This window comes from Tachyglossus aculeatus, chromosome 11 (genome assembly GCF_015852505.1).
Source record: "Tachyglossus aculeatus isolate mTacAcu1 chromosome 11, mTacAcu1.pri, whole genome shotgun sequence".
Lineage (NCBI taxonomy): Eukaryota > Metazoa > Chordata > Mammalia > Monotremata > Tachyglossidae > Tachyglossus > Tachyglossus aculeatus.
Genome location: NC_052076.1, coordinates 24,452,360 through 24,469,871, shown reverse-complemented (window position 1 = coordinate 24,469,871; position 17,512 = coordinate 24,452,360). Strand labels below are relative to the sequence as shown.

Genomic DNA, 17,512 nt, shown 5'->3' with positions numbered 1-17,512 from the left:
CCCGGGTTTGGCCGAAAGCACTTTGAGATTTTCAGCAGCGGGCCCTGTTCACTCCCCTCCTGGGCCTCAGTTTCCCTCATGCCACAGAGTCCCAGTGGATTTTAGAGTCCGGGTTTGGCCAAAAGCACTTTGAGATTTTCAGCAGCGGGCCTTGTTCACTCCCCTCCGGGGCCTCAGTTTCCCTCATGCCACGGAGTCCCAGTGGTTTTTAGAGTCCGGCTTAGGCCAAAAGCACTTTGAGATTTTCAGCAGCGGGCCCTGTTCACTCCCCTCTGGGGCCTCAGTTTCCCTCATGCCACAGAGTCCCAGTGGCTTTTAGAGTCCGGGTTTGGCCAAAAGCACTTTGAGATTTTCAGCAGCGGGCCCTGTTCACTCCCCTCCGGGGCCTCAGTTTCCCTCATGCCACAGAGTCCCAGTGGTTTTTAGAGTCCGGATTAGGCCAAAAGCACTTTGAGATTTTCAGCAGCGGGCCCTGATCACTCCCCTCCGGGGCCTCAGTTTCCCTCATGCCACAGAGTCCCAGTGGTTTTTAGAGGCCGGGTTAGGCCAAAAGCACTTTGAGATTTTCAGCAGCGGGCCCTGATCACTCCCCTCCGGGGCCTCAGTTTCCCTCATACCACAGAGTCCCAGTGGCTTTTAGAGTCCGGGTTTGGCCAAAAGCACTTTGAGATTTTCAGCAGCGGGCCCTGTTCACTCCCCTCTGGGGCCTCAGTTTCCCTCATGCCACAGAGTCCCAGTGGCTTTTAGAGTCCGGCTTAGGCCAAAAGCACTTTGAGATTTTCAGCAGCGGGCCCTGTTCACTCCCCTCCGGTGCCTCAGTTTCCCTCATGCCACAGAGCCCCAGTGGTTTTTAGAGTCCGGGTTAGGCCGAAAGTACTAAGATTTCCCTGCCCCTTCCACCCCTTCCCACAGGCCTGTGGGGAGAAACATCGGTTCGAGAAGCTGATGGAGTATTTCCTGCACGAGGAGAGCAACATCGACTTCATGGTGAGGAGCTGCGGGGAGCCCCTGGACCCCCCCAAGAGTCCCTACCCTACAGCCCCCTTAACTTCCCAGAGTTCATTCGGAGCACTCCATTTCCAGGAGAAGCAGCGTGGCTCATCGGAAAGAGCCCGGGCTTTGGAGTCAGAGGTCATGGGTTCGAATCCCGGCTCCGCCACATGTCTGCTGTGTGACCTTGGGCAAGTCACTTAACTTCTCTGAGCCGCAGTTCCCTCATCTGTAAAACGGGGATTAAGACTGTGAGCCCCACGTGGGACAACTTGATCACCTTGTATCCCCCCCAGCACTTAGAACAGTGCTCTGCACGTAGTAAGCGCTTAACAAATGCCATCAGTATTATTATTATTATTATTTCCATCTCCCCACAATCAGAGTTCATTCAGAGTTCTCAGAGTTCATTGAGAAGCAGCGGGGCTCGGTGGAAAGAGCCCGGGCTTTGGAGTCAGAGGTCATGGGTTCGAATCCCAGCTCCGCCACCCGTCTGCTGTGTGGCCTTGGGCGAGTCACCTCACTTCTCTGAGCCTCAGTGACCTCATCTGGAAAATGAGGATTAAGACTGTGAGCTCCGTGTGGGACAACTTGATCACCTTGTACCCCTGTAGCGCTTAGAACAGTGCTTTGCACATAGTAAGCGCTTAACAAATGCCATTATTATTATTATTATTATTATTATCATTATTATTATTCGGAGCACTCCATTTCCATCTCCCCACAATCAGAGTCCATTCAGAGTTCTCAGAGTTCATTGAGAAGCAGCGGGGCTCGGTGGAAAGAGCCCGGGCTTTGGAGTCAGAGGTCGTGGGTTCGAATCCCAGCTCCGCCACCTGTCTGCTGTATGGCCTTGGGCAGGTCACTTAACTTCTCTGAGCCTCAGTGACCTCATCTGTAAAATGAGGATTAAGACTGTGAGCCCTGTGTGGGACAACCTGATCACCTTGTATCCCTCCAGCACTTAGAACAGTGCTTTGCGCATAGTAAGCGCTTAACAAATGCCATTATTATTATTATTTTATTTGGAGCACTCCATTTCCATCTCCCCACAATCAGAGTTCATTCAGAGTTCATTGAGAAGCAGCGGGGCTCAGTGGAAAGAGCCCGGGCTTTGGAGTCAGAGGTCATGGGTTCGAATCCCAGCTCTGCCACCTGTCTGCCATGTGGCCTTGGGCAAGTCACTTCACTTCTCTGAGCCTCAGTGACCTCATCTGTAAAATGAGGATTAAGACTGTGAGCCCCATGTGGGACAACCTGATCACCTTGTATCCCTCTAGCACTTAGAACAGTGCTTTGCACATAGGAAGCGCTTAACAAATGCCGTTATTATTATTATTTTATTCGGAGCACTCCATTTCCATCTCCCCACAATCAGAGTTCATTCAGAGTTCATTGAGAAGCAGCGGGGCTCAGTGGAAAGAGCCCGGGCTTTGGAGTCAGAGGTCATGGGTTCGAATCCCAGCTCTGCCACCTGTCTGCCGTGTGGCCTTGGGCGAGTCACTTCACTTCTCTGAGCCTCAGTGACCTCATCTGTAAAATGAGGATTAAGACTGTGAGCCCCATGTGGGACAACCTGATCACCTTGTATCCCTCTAGCACTTAGAACAGTGCTTTGCACATAGGAAGCGCTTAACAAATGCCGTTATTATTATTATTTTATTCGGAGCACTCCATTTCCATCTCCCCACAATCAGAGTTCATTCAGAGTTCATTGAGAAGCAGCGGGGCTCAGTGGAAAGAGCCCGGGCTTTGGAGTCAGAGGTCATGGGTTCGAATCCCAGCTCTGCCACCTGTCTGCCGTGTGGCCTTGGGCGAGTCACTTCACTTCTCTGCGCCTCAGTGACCTCATCTGTAAAATGAGGATTAAGACTGTGAGCCCCGTGTGGGGCAACCTGATCACCTTGTATCCCTCCAGCGCTTAGAACAGTGCTTTGCACATAGTAAGCGCTTAACAAATGCCATTATTATTATTATTATTCGGAGCACTCCATTTCCATCTCCCCACAATCAGAGTTCATTCAGAGTTCATTGAGAAGCAGCGGGGCTCAGTGGAAAGAGCCCGGGCTTTGGAGTCAGAGGTCATGGGTTCGAATCCCAGCTCCGCCACCTGTCTGCTGTGTGGCCTTGGGCGAGTCACTTAACCTCTCTGAGCGTCAGTGACCTCATCTGTAAAATGAGGACTAAGACTGTGAGCCCCGTGTGGGACAACCTGATCACCTTGTATCCCTCCAGCGCTTAGAACAGTGCTTTGCACATAGTAAGCGCTTAACAAATGCCATTATTATTATTATTATTCGGAGCACTCCATTTCCATCTCCCCACAATCATCAATCAATCAATCAATCAGTCGTATTTATTGAGCGCTTACTATGTGCAGAGCACTGTACTAAGCGCTTGGGAAGTACAAATTGGCAACACAATCATGTCGTAGTATGTGTGGAGCAGGGGGGTTGGGGGCTCAAGGGGGCAGGGGGCTCTGGGGGCTCTGGAAGCGGGGGGCTGCGGGGTTTAGGGGGGCACTGGGGCGGAAGCGGGGTGCTGACGGGTCTCCCCTCAGGTGGCCTGTATGCAGTTCATCAACATCGTGGTCCACTCCGTGGAGAACATGAACTTCCGCGTCTTCCTTCAATACGAGTTCACCCACTTAGGTCTGGACCTCTTCCTGGAGGTGAGGACACCCCCCCGCCACCATCATCATCATCATCATCAATCAATCAATCGTATTTATTGAGCGCTTACTATGTGCAGAGCACTGTACTAAGCGCTTGGGAAGTACAAATTGGCAACATATAGAGCCAGTCCCTACCCAACAGTGGGCTCACAGTCAATCGTATTTATTGAGCGCTTACTGTGCTCCCCGCTGTCCCACCCTCTTAGAGAAGCAGCGTGGCTCAGTGGAAAGAGCCCGGGCTTTGGAGTCGGAGGTCAGGGGTTCGAATCCCGGCTCCACCGCAAGTCTGCTGTGTGACCTTGGGCAGGTCACTTAACTTCTCTGAGCCTCAGTTACCTCATCTGTAAAAATGGAGATTAATCAATCAATCAATCAATTGTATTTATTGAGCGCTTACTGTGTGCAGAGCACTGGACTAAGCGCTTGGGAAGTCCAAGTTGGCAACATATAGAGACAGTCCCTACTCAACAGTGGGCTCAAAGTCTAGAAGGCAGAGACAGAGAACAAAACCAAACATCAATCAATCAATCAATCGTATTTATTGAGCGCTTACTATGTGCAGAGCACTGTACTAAGCGCTTGGGAAGTACAAATTGGCAACATATAGAGCCAGTCCCTACCCAACATTGGGCTCACAGTCAATCGTATTTATTGAGCGCTTACTGTGCTCCCCGCTGTCCCACCCTCTTAGAGAAGCAGCCTGGCTCAGTGGAAAGAGCCCGGGCTTTGGGGTCGGAGGTCAGGGGTTCGAATCCCGGCTCCACCGCAAGTCTGCTGTGCGACCTTGGGCGAGTCACTTAACTTCTCTGAGCCTCAGTTACCTCACCTGTAAAAATGGGGATTAATCAATCAATCAATCGTATTTATTGAGCGCTTACTGTGTGCAGAGCACTGGACTAAGCGCTTGGGAAGTCCAAGTTGGCAACATCTAGAGACGGTCCCTACCCAACAGTAGGCTCACAGTCTAGAAGGGGGAGACAGAGAACAAAACCAAACATAATAACAAAATAAAATGAATAGAGTAGATATGTACAAGTAAAATAAATAAAGACTGTGATGAAGACTGTGAGCCCCCTGTGGGACAACCTAATCACCTTGTAACCTCCCCAGTGCTTAGAACAGTGCCTTGCACATACCAAGTGCTCAATAAATGCTCTCATTATTATTATTATTATTATTATTATTACAGAAGCAGCGTGGCTCAGTGGAAAGAGCCCGGGCTTTGGAGTCAGAGGTCATGGGTTCGAATCCCGGCTCTGCCACCTGCCTGCTGTGTGACCTTGGGCAAGTCACTTCACTTCTCTGAGCCTCAGCTACCTCATCCGCCAAATGGGGATTATGACTGTGAGCCCCCCGTGGGACAACCTGATCACCTTGTATCCCCCCAGCACTTAGAACAGTGCTTTGCACATAGTAAGCGCTTAACAAATGCCATTATAGGTGAGCCCCACGTGGGACAACTTGATCACATTGTATCCCCCCCCAGCGCTTAGAACAGTGCTTTGCACATAGTAAGCGCTTAACAAATGCCATCATTATTATTATTACTATTATTATTATTATTACCTACCCTGTCCCCCTGTCCACCCTGCCCTCCCAGCGGCCCATCCTACCCAACCGCCCATCCCATTACCCCACCGGCCTTGCCCCCATCACCCACTCGGGTCATCCAGCCCTGTCCCACCGCCCACCATGCGCCCACAGCCCATCTGCCTTTTAGACTGTAAGCCCACTGTTGGGTAGGGACTGTCTCTATATGTTGCCAATTTGTACTTCCCAAGCGCTTAGTACAGTGCTCTGCACATAGTAAGCGCTCAATAAATACGATTGATGATGATCTGCCCTGTCCCTACAGCCCACCATCAGCCAGTGGTATTTATTGAGCGCTTACTATGTGCAAGGCACTGTACTAAGCTCTTGGGAGAGTACAGTACAAAAGCATTAGCGGACACGTTCCCTGCCCATAACGAGCTTACAGTCTAGAGAAGCAGCGTGGCTCAGTGGAAAGAGCCCGGGCTTTGGAGCTAGAGGTCAGGGGTTCAAATCCCGGCTCCGCCAATTGTCAGCTGTGTGACTTTGGGCAAGTCGCTTCACTTCTCTGGGCCTCGGTTCCCTCATCTGTAAAATGGGGATGAAGACTGTGAGCCCCCCGTGGGACAACCTGATCACCTTGTTACCTCTCCAGCGCTTAGAACAGTGCTTTGCACGTACTAAGCGCTTAATAAATGCCTTCATTTCTAGACTGTGAGCCTGCTGTTGGGTAGGGACCGTATCTATATGTTGCCAACCTGTACTTCCCAAGCGCTTAGTCCAGTGCTCCGCACACAGTAAGCACTCAATAAATACGATTGAATGAATGAATCATTATTATTATTATTATTGTAATCTCTCCAGTGCTTAGAACAGTGCTTTGCACATAGTAAGAGCTTAATAAATGCCATTATTTCTAGACTGTGAGCCCGCTGTTGGGTAGGGACTGTATCTATATGTTGCCAACCTGTACTTCCCAAGCGCTTAGTACAGTGCTGTGCACACAGTAAGCGCTCAATAAATATGATTGCATGAATGAATCATTATTATTATTATTGTAACCTCTCCAGCGCTTAGAACAGTGCTTTGCACATAGTAAGCGCTTAATAAATACCATCATTTCTAGACTGTGAGCCCGCTGTTGGGTAGGGACCGTCTCTATATGTTGCCAACCTGTACTTCCCAAGCGCTTAGTCCAGTGCTCTGCACACAGTAAGCGCTCAATAAATACGATTGAATGAATGAATCATTATTATTATTATTATTGTAACCTCTCCAGCGCTTAGAACAGTGCTTTGCACATAGTAAGAGCTTTATAAATGCCATCCTTATTATTATTATTAGAGGAAGCAGGGTGGGAGGGGCCAGTCTATCACGACCTTGGCAAGGGGGGTGGTAGGAGCTTAGTCATCATCATCATCAATTGGATTTATTGAGTGCTTACTGTGTGCAGAGCACTGTACTAAGCGCTTGGGAAGTCCAAGTTGGCAACATATAGAGACAGTCCCGACCCAACGGTAGGCTCACAGTCTAATAGTCATCCTGCCCCTGCCGTCCACCCATCCTTCTAGACTTGTCTCCCCCTTCTAGACTGTGAGCCCACTGTTGGGGAGGGACCGTCTCTAGATGTTGCCAACTTGGACTTCCCAAGCGCTCAGTCCAGTGCTCTGCACACAGGAAGCGCTCAATAAATACGATTGATTGATTGATTGATCCTGCCTCCATCGCTCACCCATCCTCCCGCCTGTCCACCTCCTTGTCCTTCCACCCGGCAAGGGGGTCGGGGTGGGCCCTGGGTGCTTGGCACCGTCCTCCCCCCTGCCCTCAGGGGTCTCTTTGGTGCCCAGGATGGAGGGGGGCTGGTACCGGTGCCAGCACCCCCCCTCTCATCCCGTGGTCCCCTCTGTTGTCCGTACCGGGCCGGGCCCGTAGACCCTGCGTCACACGGAGAGCGACAAGCTGCAGGTTCAGATCCAGGCCTACCTAGACAACGTCTTCGACGTGGGGGCCCTGCTGGAGGACACGGAGACCAAGAACACGGTCCTGGAACACATGGAGGACCTGCAGGAACAGGCCGCCCAGGTGAGGGCCGGGCCCCGGACCACCCAGCCCATCCCCTTCTAGCCTGTGAGCCCGCTGTCAGGTAGGGACCGTCTCTAGATGTTGCCAACTTGGACTTCCCAAGCGCTTAGTCCAGTGCTCTGCACACAGTAAGCGCTCAAGAAATACGATTGATTGAATGAATGAATGAATGAATCCCACCCCAGTCAGACGGCGGGTCGGGGGGCGCGGCGGGGCCTCGGGGAGGAGACGGACGTTGGCATCGGGACGCCTCTCCAGACAGCCCCCACCCTTTGGGGCGGCTGGCGGTCAGGGCAGCACGGTGTAATAATAATAATGATGGCATTTGTTAAGCCATTAACATTAACAAATGTTAACCATTTGTTAAGAGAAGCAGCGTGGCTCAGTGGAAAGAGCTCGGGCTTGGGAGTCAGAGGTCATGGGTTCAAATCCCGGCGCCGCCATTTGTCAGCTGTGTGACTTTGGGCAAGTCACTTCACTTCTCTGGGCCTCAGTTACCTCATCTGGAAAATGGGGATTGATTGTGAGCCCCACATGGGACAACCTGATCACCTTGTATCCTCCCCAGCGCTTAGAACGGTGCTTGGCACATAGCACTTAACAAATACCAAAATTATTATTATTATTATTAAGCGCTTACTATGTGCCAAGCACTGTTCTAAGCACTCGGGGGATACAAGGTCATCAGGCTGTCCGACGTGGGGCTCACAGTCTCCATCCCCATTTTAAAGATGAGGTCACTGAGGCTCAGAGAAGTCAAGTGACTTGCCCACGGTCACACAGCAGACATGTGGCAGAGGCGGCATTAGAACCCATGACCTCTGACTCCCGAGCCCGGGCTCTTTCCACTGAGCCACGCTGCTTCTCTGAAGTGGATGGAGCGTGGGCATGAGAGTCAGAAGGTCATTCATTCAGTCAGTCGTATTTATTGAGCGTTTACGATGTGCAGAGCACTGTACTGAGCGCTTGGGAAGTCCAAGTTGGCAACATATAGAGACAGTCCCTACCCAACCGTGGGCTCACAGTCTAGAAAGTGGGCTCACACTCTCTGTGCCTCAGTTCCCTCATCTGTAAAATGGGGATTAAGACCGTGAGCCCCCCGAGGGACAACCTGATCACCTTGTAACCTCCCCAGCGCTTAGAACGGTGCTTTGCCCATAGTAAGCGCTTAATAAATGCCATTATTGTTATTAAATACCACAATAATTATTATTAGGTGAGGGAGGGGACCACCCTTTGTTCTCTGTCTCCCCCTTCTAGACTGTGAGCCCGCTGTTGGGTACTTGTACTTCCGACTTGTACTTCCCAAGCGCTTAATATATGTGCTCCGCACACAGTAAGCGCTCAATAAATATGATTGATTGATTGACCGGTGGGAATCCCTTCCCCAGCTGGCTGCCGGGAGCCCTGGGAGAATGAGGGGCGAGGATCTAGTGTGGGGCAGGTGGAAGAGGGCCTTGGAGCCGTCGGGTGCGGTGGTTGGAGTGGTGCAGGAGTGGTGGGGGGGCCCTGGCCCACCGTCTTCACCGTGCCCGCCCCCGGGCCCGGCGAAGCCAACACAGGCAGGCGCTCACCCTGTGCCAACGCTGCCGCAGCTGACAGAGCAGCTCCGGGGGGCAGAAAACGAGTCCATGGCCAAGATCGCCGAGCTGGAGAAGCAGCTGAGCCAGGCCCGCAGGGAAGTGGACCTGCTGCGGGTGAGCCCTGGGGTCCTGGGTTGGGGGGCTGGACCGGGCTCGGGGATGGGGGGGCATCCAGGATGGCCCGGTGGTGTCCAACCCTCTCCCCGTCCTCCCCGCAGGAGCGGCTGAGCGAGACTTCGGGCCCGGAGGCGAAGATGCCCACGGCCCCGGCTCGGCCCTCGGCCCTGGAGCTGAAGGTGGAGGAGATGGAGGAGAAGGGGTTAATTCGGATCCTCCGGGGACCCGGGGAAGATGATGTAGCCATCGAGATTGTCCCCGTTGTCGGGGCAACTCCGGTCGCCATGGTGATGACGGAGGAAGCGCCCCCTTGTACCAGCTCAGGTAGTTGGGGGCGGCCTGTGCCGGCGGGGATGGGAGCGTGGTGGGCCTTAAATCCTGGGGGTCAGGATTTAAGGAGCGAGGGAGCTAGGGAAACAGGAAGGGCAAACTGGGAGAAGCTGGAAGAGAGAGGGACCGCTCTCCGACCTCATCATCAATCATCAATCGTATTTATTGAGCGCTTACTGTGTGCAGAGCACTGGCCTAAGCACTTGGGAAGTCCAAGTTGGCAACATATAGAGACGGTCCCTACCCCACAGCGGGCTCACAGTCTAGAAGGGGGAGACGGACAACAAAACCAAACATATTAACAAAATAAAATAAGCAGAATAAATATGTACAAGTGAAATAAATGGAGTAATAAATCTGTACAAACATATATATATCTATACAGGTGCTGTGGGGAGGGGAGGGAGGTAAGGCGGGGGGATGGGAGGGGAGAGGAAGGAGGGGGCTCAGTCTGGGAAGGCCTCCTGGAGGCATTAGTCCAGTGCTCTGCACACAGTAAGACCCCTGTCTGACCATTGGGCAGAGGGCACAGGGAAAGAGGAAACCTTGTAATAATAATAATAATAATAATAATAATAATAATTGGCATTTGTTAAGCGCTTACTATGTGCAAAGCACTGTTCTAAGCGCTGGGGAGGATACAGGCTGATCGGGTTGTCCCACGTGGGGCTCACAGTCTTCATCCCCATTTTCCAGATGAGGTCACCGAGGCCCAGAGAAGTGAAGTGACTTGCCCAAGATCACACAGCAGACATGACTGTGAGCCCACTGTTGGGCAGGGACTGTCTCTATATGTTGCCAACTTGTACTTCCCAAGCGCTTAGTGCTCTGCACACAGTAAGTGCTCAATAAATATGATTGATTGATTGACTGATGTGGTGGAGTCGGGATTCGAACCCATGACCCCTGACTCCAAAGCCCCTGCTCTTTCCACTGACCCACGCTGCTTCTCTAATGCTTAATATGTTTAATATTAATAGCTTAATGCTTAATAGCATTAAGCTTAATGCTTAATGGCATTTATTAAGCACTTACTATGTGCCAAGCACTGTTCTAAGCACTGGGGAGGTTACAAGGTGAGAGAAGCAGGGTGGCTCCATGGAAAAGAGCCCGGGCTTTGGAGTCAGAGGTCATAGGTTCAAATCCCAGCTCTGCCAATTGTCAGCTGGGTGACTTTGGGCAAGTTACTTACCTTCTCTGTGCCTGTTACCTCATCTATAAAATGGGGATTAAAGACTGTGAGCCCCCCGTGGGACAACCTGATCACCTTGTAACCTCCCCAGTGCTTAGAACAGTGCTTTGCACATAATAAGCGCTTAAAAAATGCCACCATTATTATTATTATCAGGCTGTCCCACAAGGGGCTCACAGTCTTAATCCCCATTTTACAGATGAGGTCACTGAGGCCCAGAGAAGTGAAGTGGCTTGCCCAAAGTCACCCAGCGGACAATTGGCAGAGCTGGGATTTGAACCCATGACCTCCGACTCCAAAGCCCGGGCTCCTTCCACTGAGCCACGCTGCTTCTCCCTGGCTGATTGTAATCAGCCGATCGTATTTATTGAGCGCTTACTATGTGCAGAGCACTGTACCGAGTGCTAATAATAATGATAATAACTGTGGTATTTGTTAAGCGCTCACTGTGTGGCAGGCACTGTACTAAGCGCTGGGGTGGTTACAAGCAAATAGGGTTGACACAGTTGCCGTCCCACGTGGGGCCCACCCCATTTTACAGCTGAGGTAACTGAGGCCCAGAGAAGTGAAGTGACTTGCCCAAGGTCGCACAGCAGACAAGTGGGGGAGCCGGGATTAGAACCTAGGACCTTCTGACTCCTAGGCTCTAGCCACTAGGCCAGTGCTGGGGAAAGTACAATAAAACAATATAACAGACACATTCCCTGCCCACAGCGAGTTTACAGTCTAGAGGGGGAGACAGACGTTAATAGAAATAAATAAAATTACAGATGAGAAGCAGCGTGGCTCAGTGGAAAGAGCCCGGGCTTTGGCGTCATCATCATCATCATCATCAATCGTATTTATTGAGCACTTACTGTGTACAGAGCACTGGACTAAGCGCTTGGGAAGTCCAAGTTGGCAACATATAGAGACAGTCCCTACCCAACAGCGGGCTCACAGTCTAGAAGGGGGAGACAGAGAACAAAACCAAACATATTAACAAAATAAAATAAATAGAATAGTGGTCATGGGTTCAAATCCCGGCTCTGCCAATTGTCAGCTGTGTGACTTTGGGCAAATCACTTCTCTGCGCCTCAGTGACCTCATCTGGAAAATGGGGATTGACTGTGAGCCCCCCATGGGACAACCTGATCACCTGGTATCCTCCCCAGCGCTTAGACCAGTGCTTTGCACATAGTAAGCGCTTAATAAATGCCATCGTTCTTAGCATTATTGTTGTGGGGCTGGGAGGGGGGGTGAATAAAGGGAGCAAGTCAAGGCGAAGGGAGTGGGCAAAGAGGAAAGGAGGGCGTAGACAGGGAAGGCCTCCTGGAGGAGGTGGGCCTTCTCTGTCTCCCCCTTTTAGACTGTGAGCCCACTGTTGGGTAGGGACTGTCTCTATATGTTGCCAATTTGTACTTCCCAAGCGCTTAGTACAGTGCTCTGCACATAGTAAGCGCTCAATAAATACGATTGATGATGATGATGATGATGGGTAGGGACTGTCTCTATATGTTGCCAATTTGGACTTCCCAAGCGCCTAGTCCAGTGCTCTGCACATAGTAAGCGCTCAATAAATACGATGGATGATGATGAATAAGGGTTTATAGGTGGGGAGAGTAAGATTGTTGGCCGGATATGAAGAGGGAGGGCGTTTCAGGCCAGAGGCAGGATGTGGGTGAGAAGTCGGCGGCGGAGAGGTAGATAAGATCGAAATAATTTCCTCTCAGTTCCGGCCCGACCCCCATTGGGAGCTAAACCCAGAAATCCCGGCCCTGCCACTTTTCTGCTGTGTGACCTTGGGCGAGTCACTTGATTTAGGGAAGCAGCGTCGTTCAGTGGAAAGAGCACGGTCTTGGGAGTCGGAGGACACGGGTTCCAATCCCCGCTCCTCCATTTGTCGGCTGCGTGACTTCGGGCAAGTCACTTCGCTTCTCTGGGCCTCAGTTTCCTCAACTGTAAAATGGGGATTAAGACTGTGAGCCGCACGTGGGACACCCTGGTTTGCCTTGTATTCCTTCCTTCCTCTCCATCCCCCCCAACTTACCTCCTTCCCTTCCCCACAGCACCTGTATATATGTTTGTACATATTTATTACTCTATTTATTTATTTATTTTACTTGTACATATCTATCCTATTTATTTTATTTTGTTAGTATGTTTGGTTTTGTTCTCCGTCTCCCCCTTTTAGACTGTGAGCTCACTGTTGGGTAGGGACTGTCTCTATATGTTGCCAATTTGTACTTCCCAAGCGCTTAGTACAGTGCTCTGCACATAGTAAGCGCTCAGTAAATACGATTGATTGATTGATTGATTGTATTCCCCCCAGTACTTAGAACAGTGCTTGGCACATAATAAGCGCTTACCAAATACCAACATTATTATTATTATTAATTTCTCTGCGCCTCAGTTGCCTCACCTGTCAAATGGGGATGAAGACTGTGAGCCCCATGAGGGACATGGACTGGATCTAACTTGATTATCTGGTATCTAGTTCAGTGCCTGGCACATAGTGAGCGCTTAACAAATAACATTTAGAAGAAAAAGAGAACAGAACAAAGACATTTCTAACCGCCTCCTATCAGGCAAGCGGCAAGGAGTTCCAGCGAAGGAGAGACTCGTTCATTCATTCTTTCATTCTTATTTATTGAGTGCTTATTGTGTGCAGAGCATTGTTCTTCTAGACTTTTAGACTGTGAGCCCACTGTTGGGTAGGGACTGTCTCTACATGTTGCCAACTTGGACTTCCCAAGCGCTTAGTACAGTGCTCTGCACTCAGTAAGCGCTCAATAAATATGATTGATTGATTGATTGATTGATTCTAAGCACTTGGAAGAGTACGACAGTAAACAGACACATTCCCTGCCCACAACGAGTTTACAGCCAAAGAGGCACAGCGGGAAGAAGCAGGGCGAGAGCCATTCATCGGTGTTTTGGGCGTCTCTTAAGTGCAGAACATTGTGCTGGGTACTTGGCTAGACTGTAAGTTCCTGAAGGGCAGGAATATCATTCAATCAATCAATGGTATTTACTGAGCGCTGACTGCGTGTAATGCACTGTACTAAATCATCATCATCAATCGTATTTATTGAGCGCTTACTATGTGCAGGGCACTGTACTAAGTGCTTGGGAAGTACAAATTGGCAACATATAGAGACAGTCCCTACCCAACAGTGGGCTCACAGTCTAAAAGGGGGAGACAGAGAACAAAACCAAACATACTAACAAATTAAAATAAATTGATTGGAAGAGTTCAACATCAAACACATTCCCTGCCCACAACGAGCTCACGGCCTAGAGGTACCTACCCCGGCGCTTAGAACAGTGCTTGACACATAGTAAGCACCTAACAAAATACCATCATTATTAAATGAGTTTCATATAGGGGAAAGGGTAGAATATAAATTAGAGGGGGAATAGTGTCTAACTTTATTGTACTCTCCCAAGGGCTCAGCACAATGCTCCGCCCAAAGTAGAGTGTAAGCTCTTTCCACACAGGGATCTTAATCTATTGTTCTGTTCTTCATCATCATCATCATCATCATCAATCGCATTTATTGAGTGCTTACTGTGTGCTGCGCACTGTACTAAGCGCTTGGGAAGTCCAAGTTGGCAACATATAGAGACAGTCCCTACCCAACAGTGGGCTCACAGTCTAAAAGGGGGAGACAGATAATAATGATGGTATTTGTTAAGCCCTTACTATGTGCAAAGCACTGTTCTAAGCGCTGCGGGGGGATACAGTGCTTAGTACAGTGCTCTGCACACAGTAAGCGCTCAATAAATATGATTGATGATGATGATACAAGGTCATCAGGTTGTCCCACACGGGGCTCACAGTCTTCATCCTCATTTTCCAGATGAGGTAACTGAGGCCCAGAGAAGTGAAGTGACTTGCCCAAAGTCACCCAGCTGACAAGTGGCGGAGGTGGGATTTGAACCCGTGACCTCTGACTCCAAAGCCCGGGCTCTTTCCACTGAGCCACGCTGCTATGTGCCAGGCACTGTACTAAGCGTCGGGGTGGATACAAGCAAATAAGGTCGGACACAGTCCCCTTCCCACGAGGGGCTCACAGTCTTAATCCCCATTTTCCAGATGAGGGAACTGAGGCCCGGAGAAGTGAAGTGACCTGCCAAGGTCACATAGCAGACAAGTGGCAGAGCCAGGATTAGAACCCAGGTCCTTCTGATTCCTAGGCCCGGGCTCTATCCATTAAGCCATGCTGCTCACTGGGGGAGACACACTAAGCAAGCATTCAATCAATCCAATTAATGAGCAGTTACTGCGTACTGTACTAAGCACCTGGGAGAGTACAACAGAGTTGGTAGACATGTTTCCCTGCCCACAGGGAGCTTACACTCTAGAGGGGAAGACAGACAATATAAATCAATTATAGATTCATTCATTCGATTGTATTTATTATTAACAATAATAATGATGGAATTTATTAAGCGCTTACTATGTGTAAAGCACTGTTCTAAGTGCTGGGGAGGTTACAAGGTGATCAGGTTGTCCCATGGGGGGCTTACAGTCTTAATCCCCATTTTCCAGATGAGGTAACTGAGGCACAGGGAAGTGAAATAATAATAATAATAATAATAATGGCATTTATTAAGCGCTTACTATGTGCAAAGCACTGTTCTAAGTGCTGGGGAGGTTACAAAGGTGATCAGGTTGTCCCATGGGGGGCTTACAGTCTTAATCCCTATTTTCCAGATGAGGTAACTGAGGCACAGGGAAGTGAAATAATAATAATATAATGGCATTTATTAAGCGCTTACTATGTGCAAGGCACTGTTCTAAGCGCCGGGGAGGTTACAAGGTGATCAGGTTGTCCCATAGGGGGCTCACAGTCTTAATCTCCATTTTCCAGATGAGGTAACTGAGGCCCAGAGAAGTGAAGTGACTTGCTCAAAGTCACACAGCTGACAATTGGTGGAGCCGGGATTTGAACCCCTGACCTCTGACTCCAAAGCCCGGGCTCTTTCCACTGAGCCACGCTGAGTGCTACTGTGTGCACAGCACTGTACTAAGTGCTTGGGAAAGGACAATACAACAATAAACAGACACATTCCCTGCCCACAAGGAGTTTACCACCTAGAGGATATGGATATGGACAGAAGTGCTTTGGGGCTGAGGGAGGGGTGAATAAAGGGCGCAAATAATAATAATAATAATAATGGTATTTATTAAGTGCTTACAATGTGCAAAGCACTGTTCTAAGCGCTGGGGAGGTTACAAGGTGATCAGGTTGTCCCACGGGGGGCTCACAGTCTTTAATTCCCATTTTTCAGATGAGGGAACTGAGGCCCAGAGAAGTTCCAACTACAAGGGTGACGTAGAAGGGAGTGGGAGAAAAGGAAATGAGAGCTAGTCAGGGGAGGCCTCTCTCATTCACTCATTCATTCAATCGTATTTATTGAGCGCTTACACTGTACTAAGCACTTGGGAAGTACAAGTCGGCAACATATAGAGACAGTCCCTACCCAACATCAGGCTCACAGTCTAGAAGGGGGAGACAGAGAACAAAACAAAACAGTAGACGGTTGTCAAAATCGTCAGAACAAATAGAATTATAGCTATATGCACATCATTAACAAAATAAATAGAATAGTAAATATGTACAAGTAAAACGGAGTAATAAATCTGTACAGATATAATAATAATAATAATGATGGCATTTTGTTAAGCGCTTACTATGTGCGAAGCACTGTTCTAAGTGCTGGGGAGGTTACAAGGTGATCAGGTTGTTCCACGGGGGGCTCACAGTCTTAATCCCCATTTTACAGATGAGGTCGCTGAGGCACAGAGAAGTTAAGTGACTTGCCCAGGGTCACACAGCAGACATAATAATAATAATAATAATAATAATAATAATAATAATAATAATGTTGGTATTTGTTAAGCGCTTACTATGTACAAAGCACTGTTCTAAGCACTGGGGAGGTTACAAGGTAATCAGGTTGTCCCACGAGGGGCTCACAGTCTTCATCCCCATTTTACAGATGAGGGAACTGAGGCCCAGAGAAGTGAAGTGACTTGCCCAAAGTCACATAGCTGACAAGTGGCGGAGCTGGGATTAGAACCCACGGCCTCTGACTCCAAAGCCCGGGCTCTTTCCACTGAGCCATGCTGCTTCTCAAGATATATCCAAGTGCTGTGGGGAGGGGAAGGAGGTAGGGCAGAGGTGGGGGTGGGGAGGAGGATAGGAAAAAGGGGGCCCAGTGTGGGAAGGCCTCCCGGAGGAGGTGAGCTCTCAGTAGGGCTTTGAAGGGAGGAAGAGAGCTAGCTTGGCGGCTCAATCAATCAATCAATCGTATTTATTGAGTGCTTACTGTGTGCAGAGCACTGTACTAAGTGCTTGGGAAGTCCAAGTTGGCAACACATAGAGACGGTCCCTACCCAACAGCGGGCTCACAGTCTAGAAGGGGGAGACAGAGAACAAAACAAAACATATTAACAAAATAAAATAAATAGAATATGTACAAGTAAAATAAATAAATAGAGTAATAAATCCGTACAAACATATATCCATATATACAGGTGGTGTGGAAGGAGGTAAGGCGGGGGGATGGAGAGGGGGAGGAGGGGGAGAGGAAGGAGGGGGCTCAGTCTGGGAAGGCCCAAGAAGGCAGATGTGCTTTATGCTTCATACTTCATGCCACTGCCCGGATTGTCTTTGTCCAGAAACGTTCTGGGCATGTTACTCCCCTCCTCAAAAATCTCCAGTGGCTGCCAGTCAACCTAGGCATCAAGCAAAAACTCCTCACCCTGGGCTTCCAGGCTGTCCATCCATCCCCTGGCCCCCTCCTACCTCACCTCCCTTCTCTCCTTGTCCAGCCCGGCCCACACCCTCCGCTCCTCCGCCGCTAATCTCCTCACCGTTTGGCCTCGTTCTCGCCTGTCCCGCCATCGACCCCCGGCCCCTGTCCTCCCCCGGGCCTGGAATGCTCCCAATCCCTCTGCCCATCTGCCAAGCTCGCTCTCTTCCTCCCTTCAAGGCCCTACTGAGAGCCCATCTCCTCCAGGAG

The 17,512-nt window shown here is 49.9% G+C and overlaps 1 protein-coding gene across 1 annotated transcript in view; it reads left to right on the top strand.

Annotated features, from left to right (window-relative positions):
* FMNL1 (formin like 1) overlaps positions 1 to 17,512 on the top strand; it is a 130,588-nt gene that overhangs the window by 85,500 nt on the left and 27,576 nt on the right. Inside the window, 5 exon segments of the mRNA XM_038754724.1 lie at positions 913 to 987; positions 3,551 to 3,661; positions 7,127 to 7,276; positions 8,872 to 8,973; positions 9,078 to 9,300. Of these exon segments, the coding sequence (XP_038610652.1) occupies positions 913 to 987; positions 3,551 to 3,661; positions 7,127 to 7,276; positions 8,872 to 8,973; positions 9,078 to 9,300 (661 nt within the window).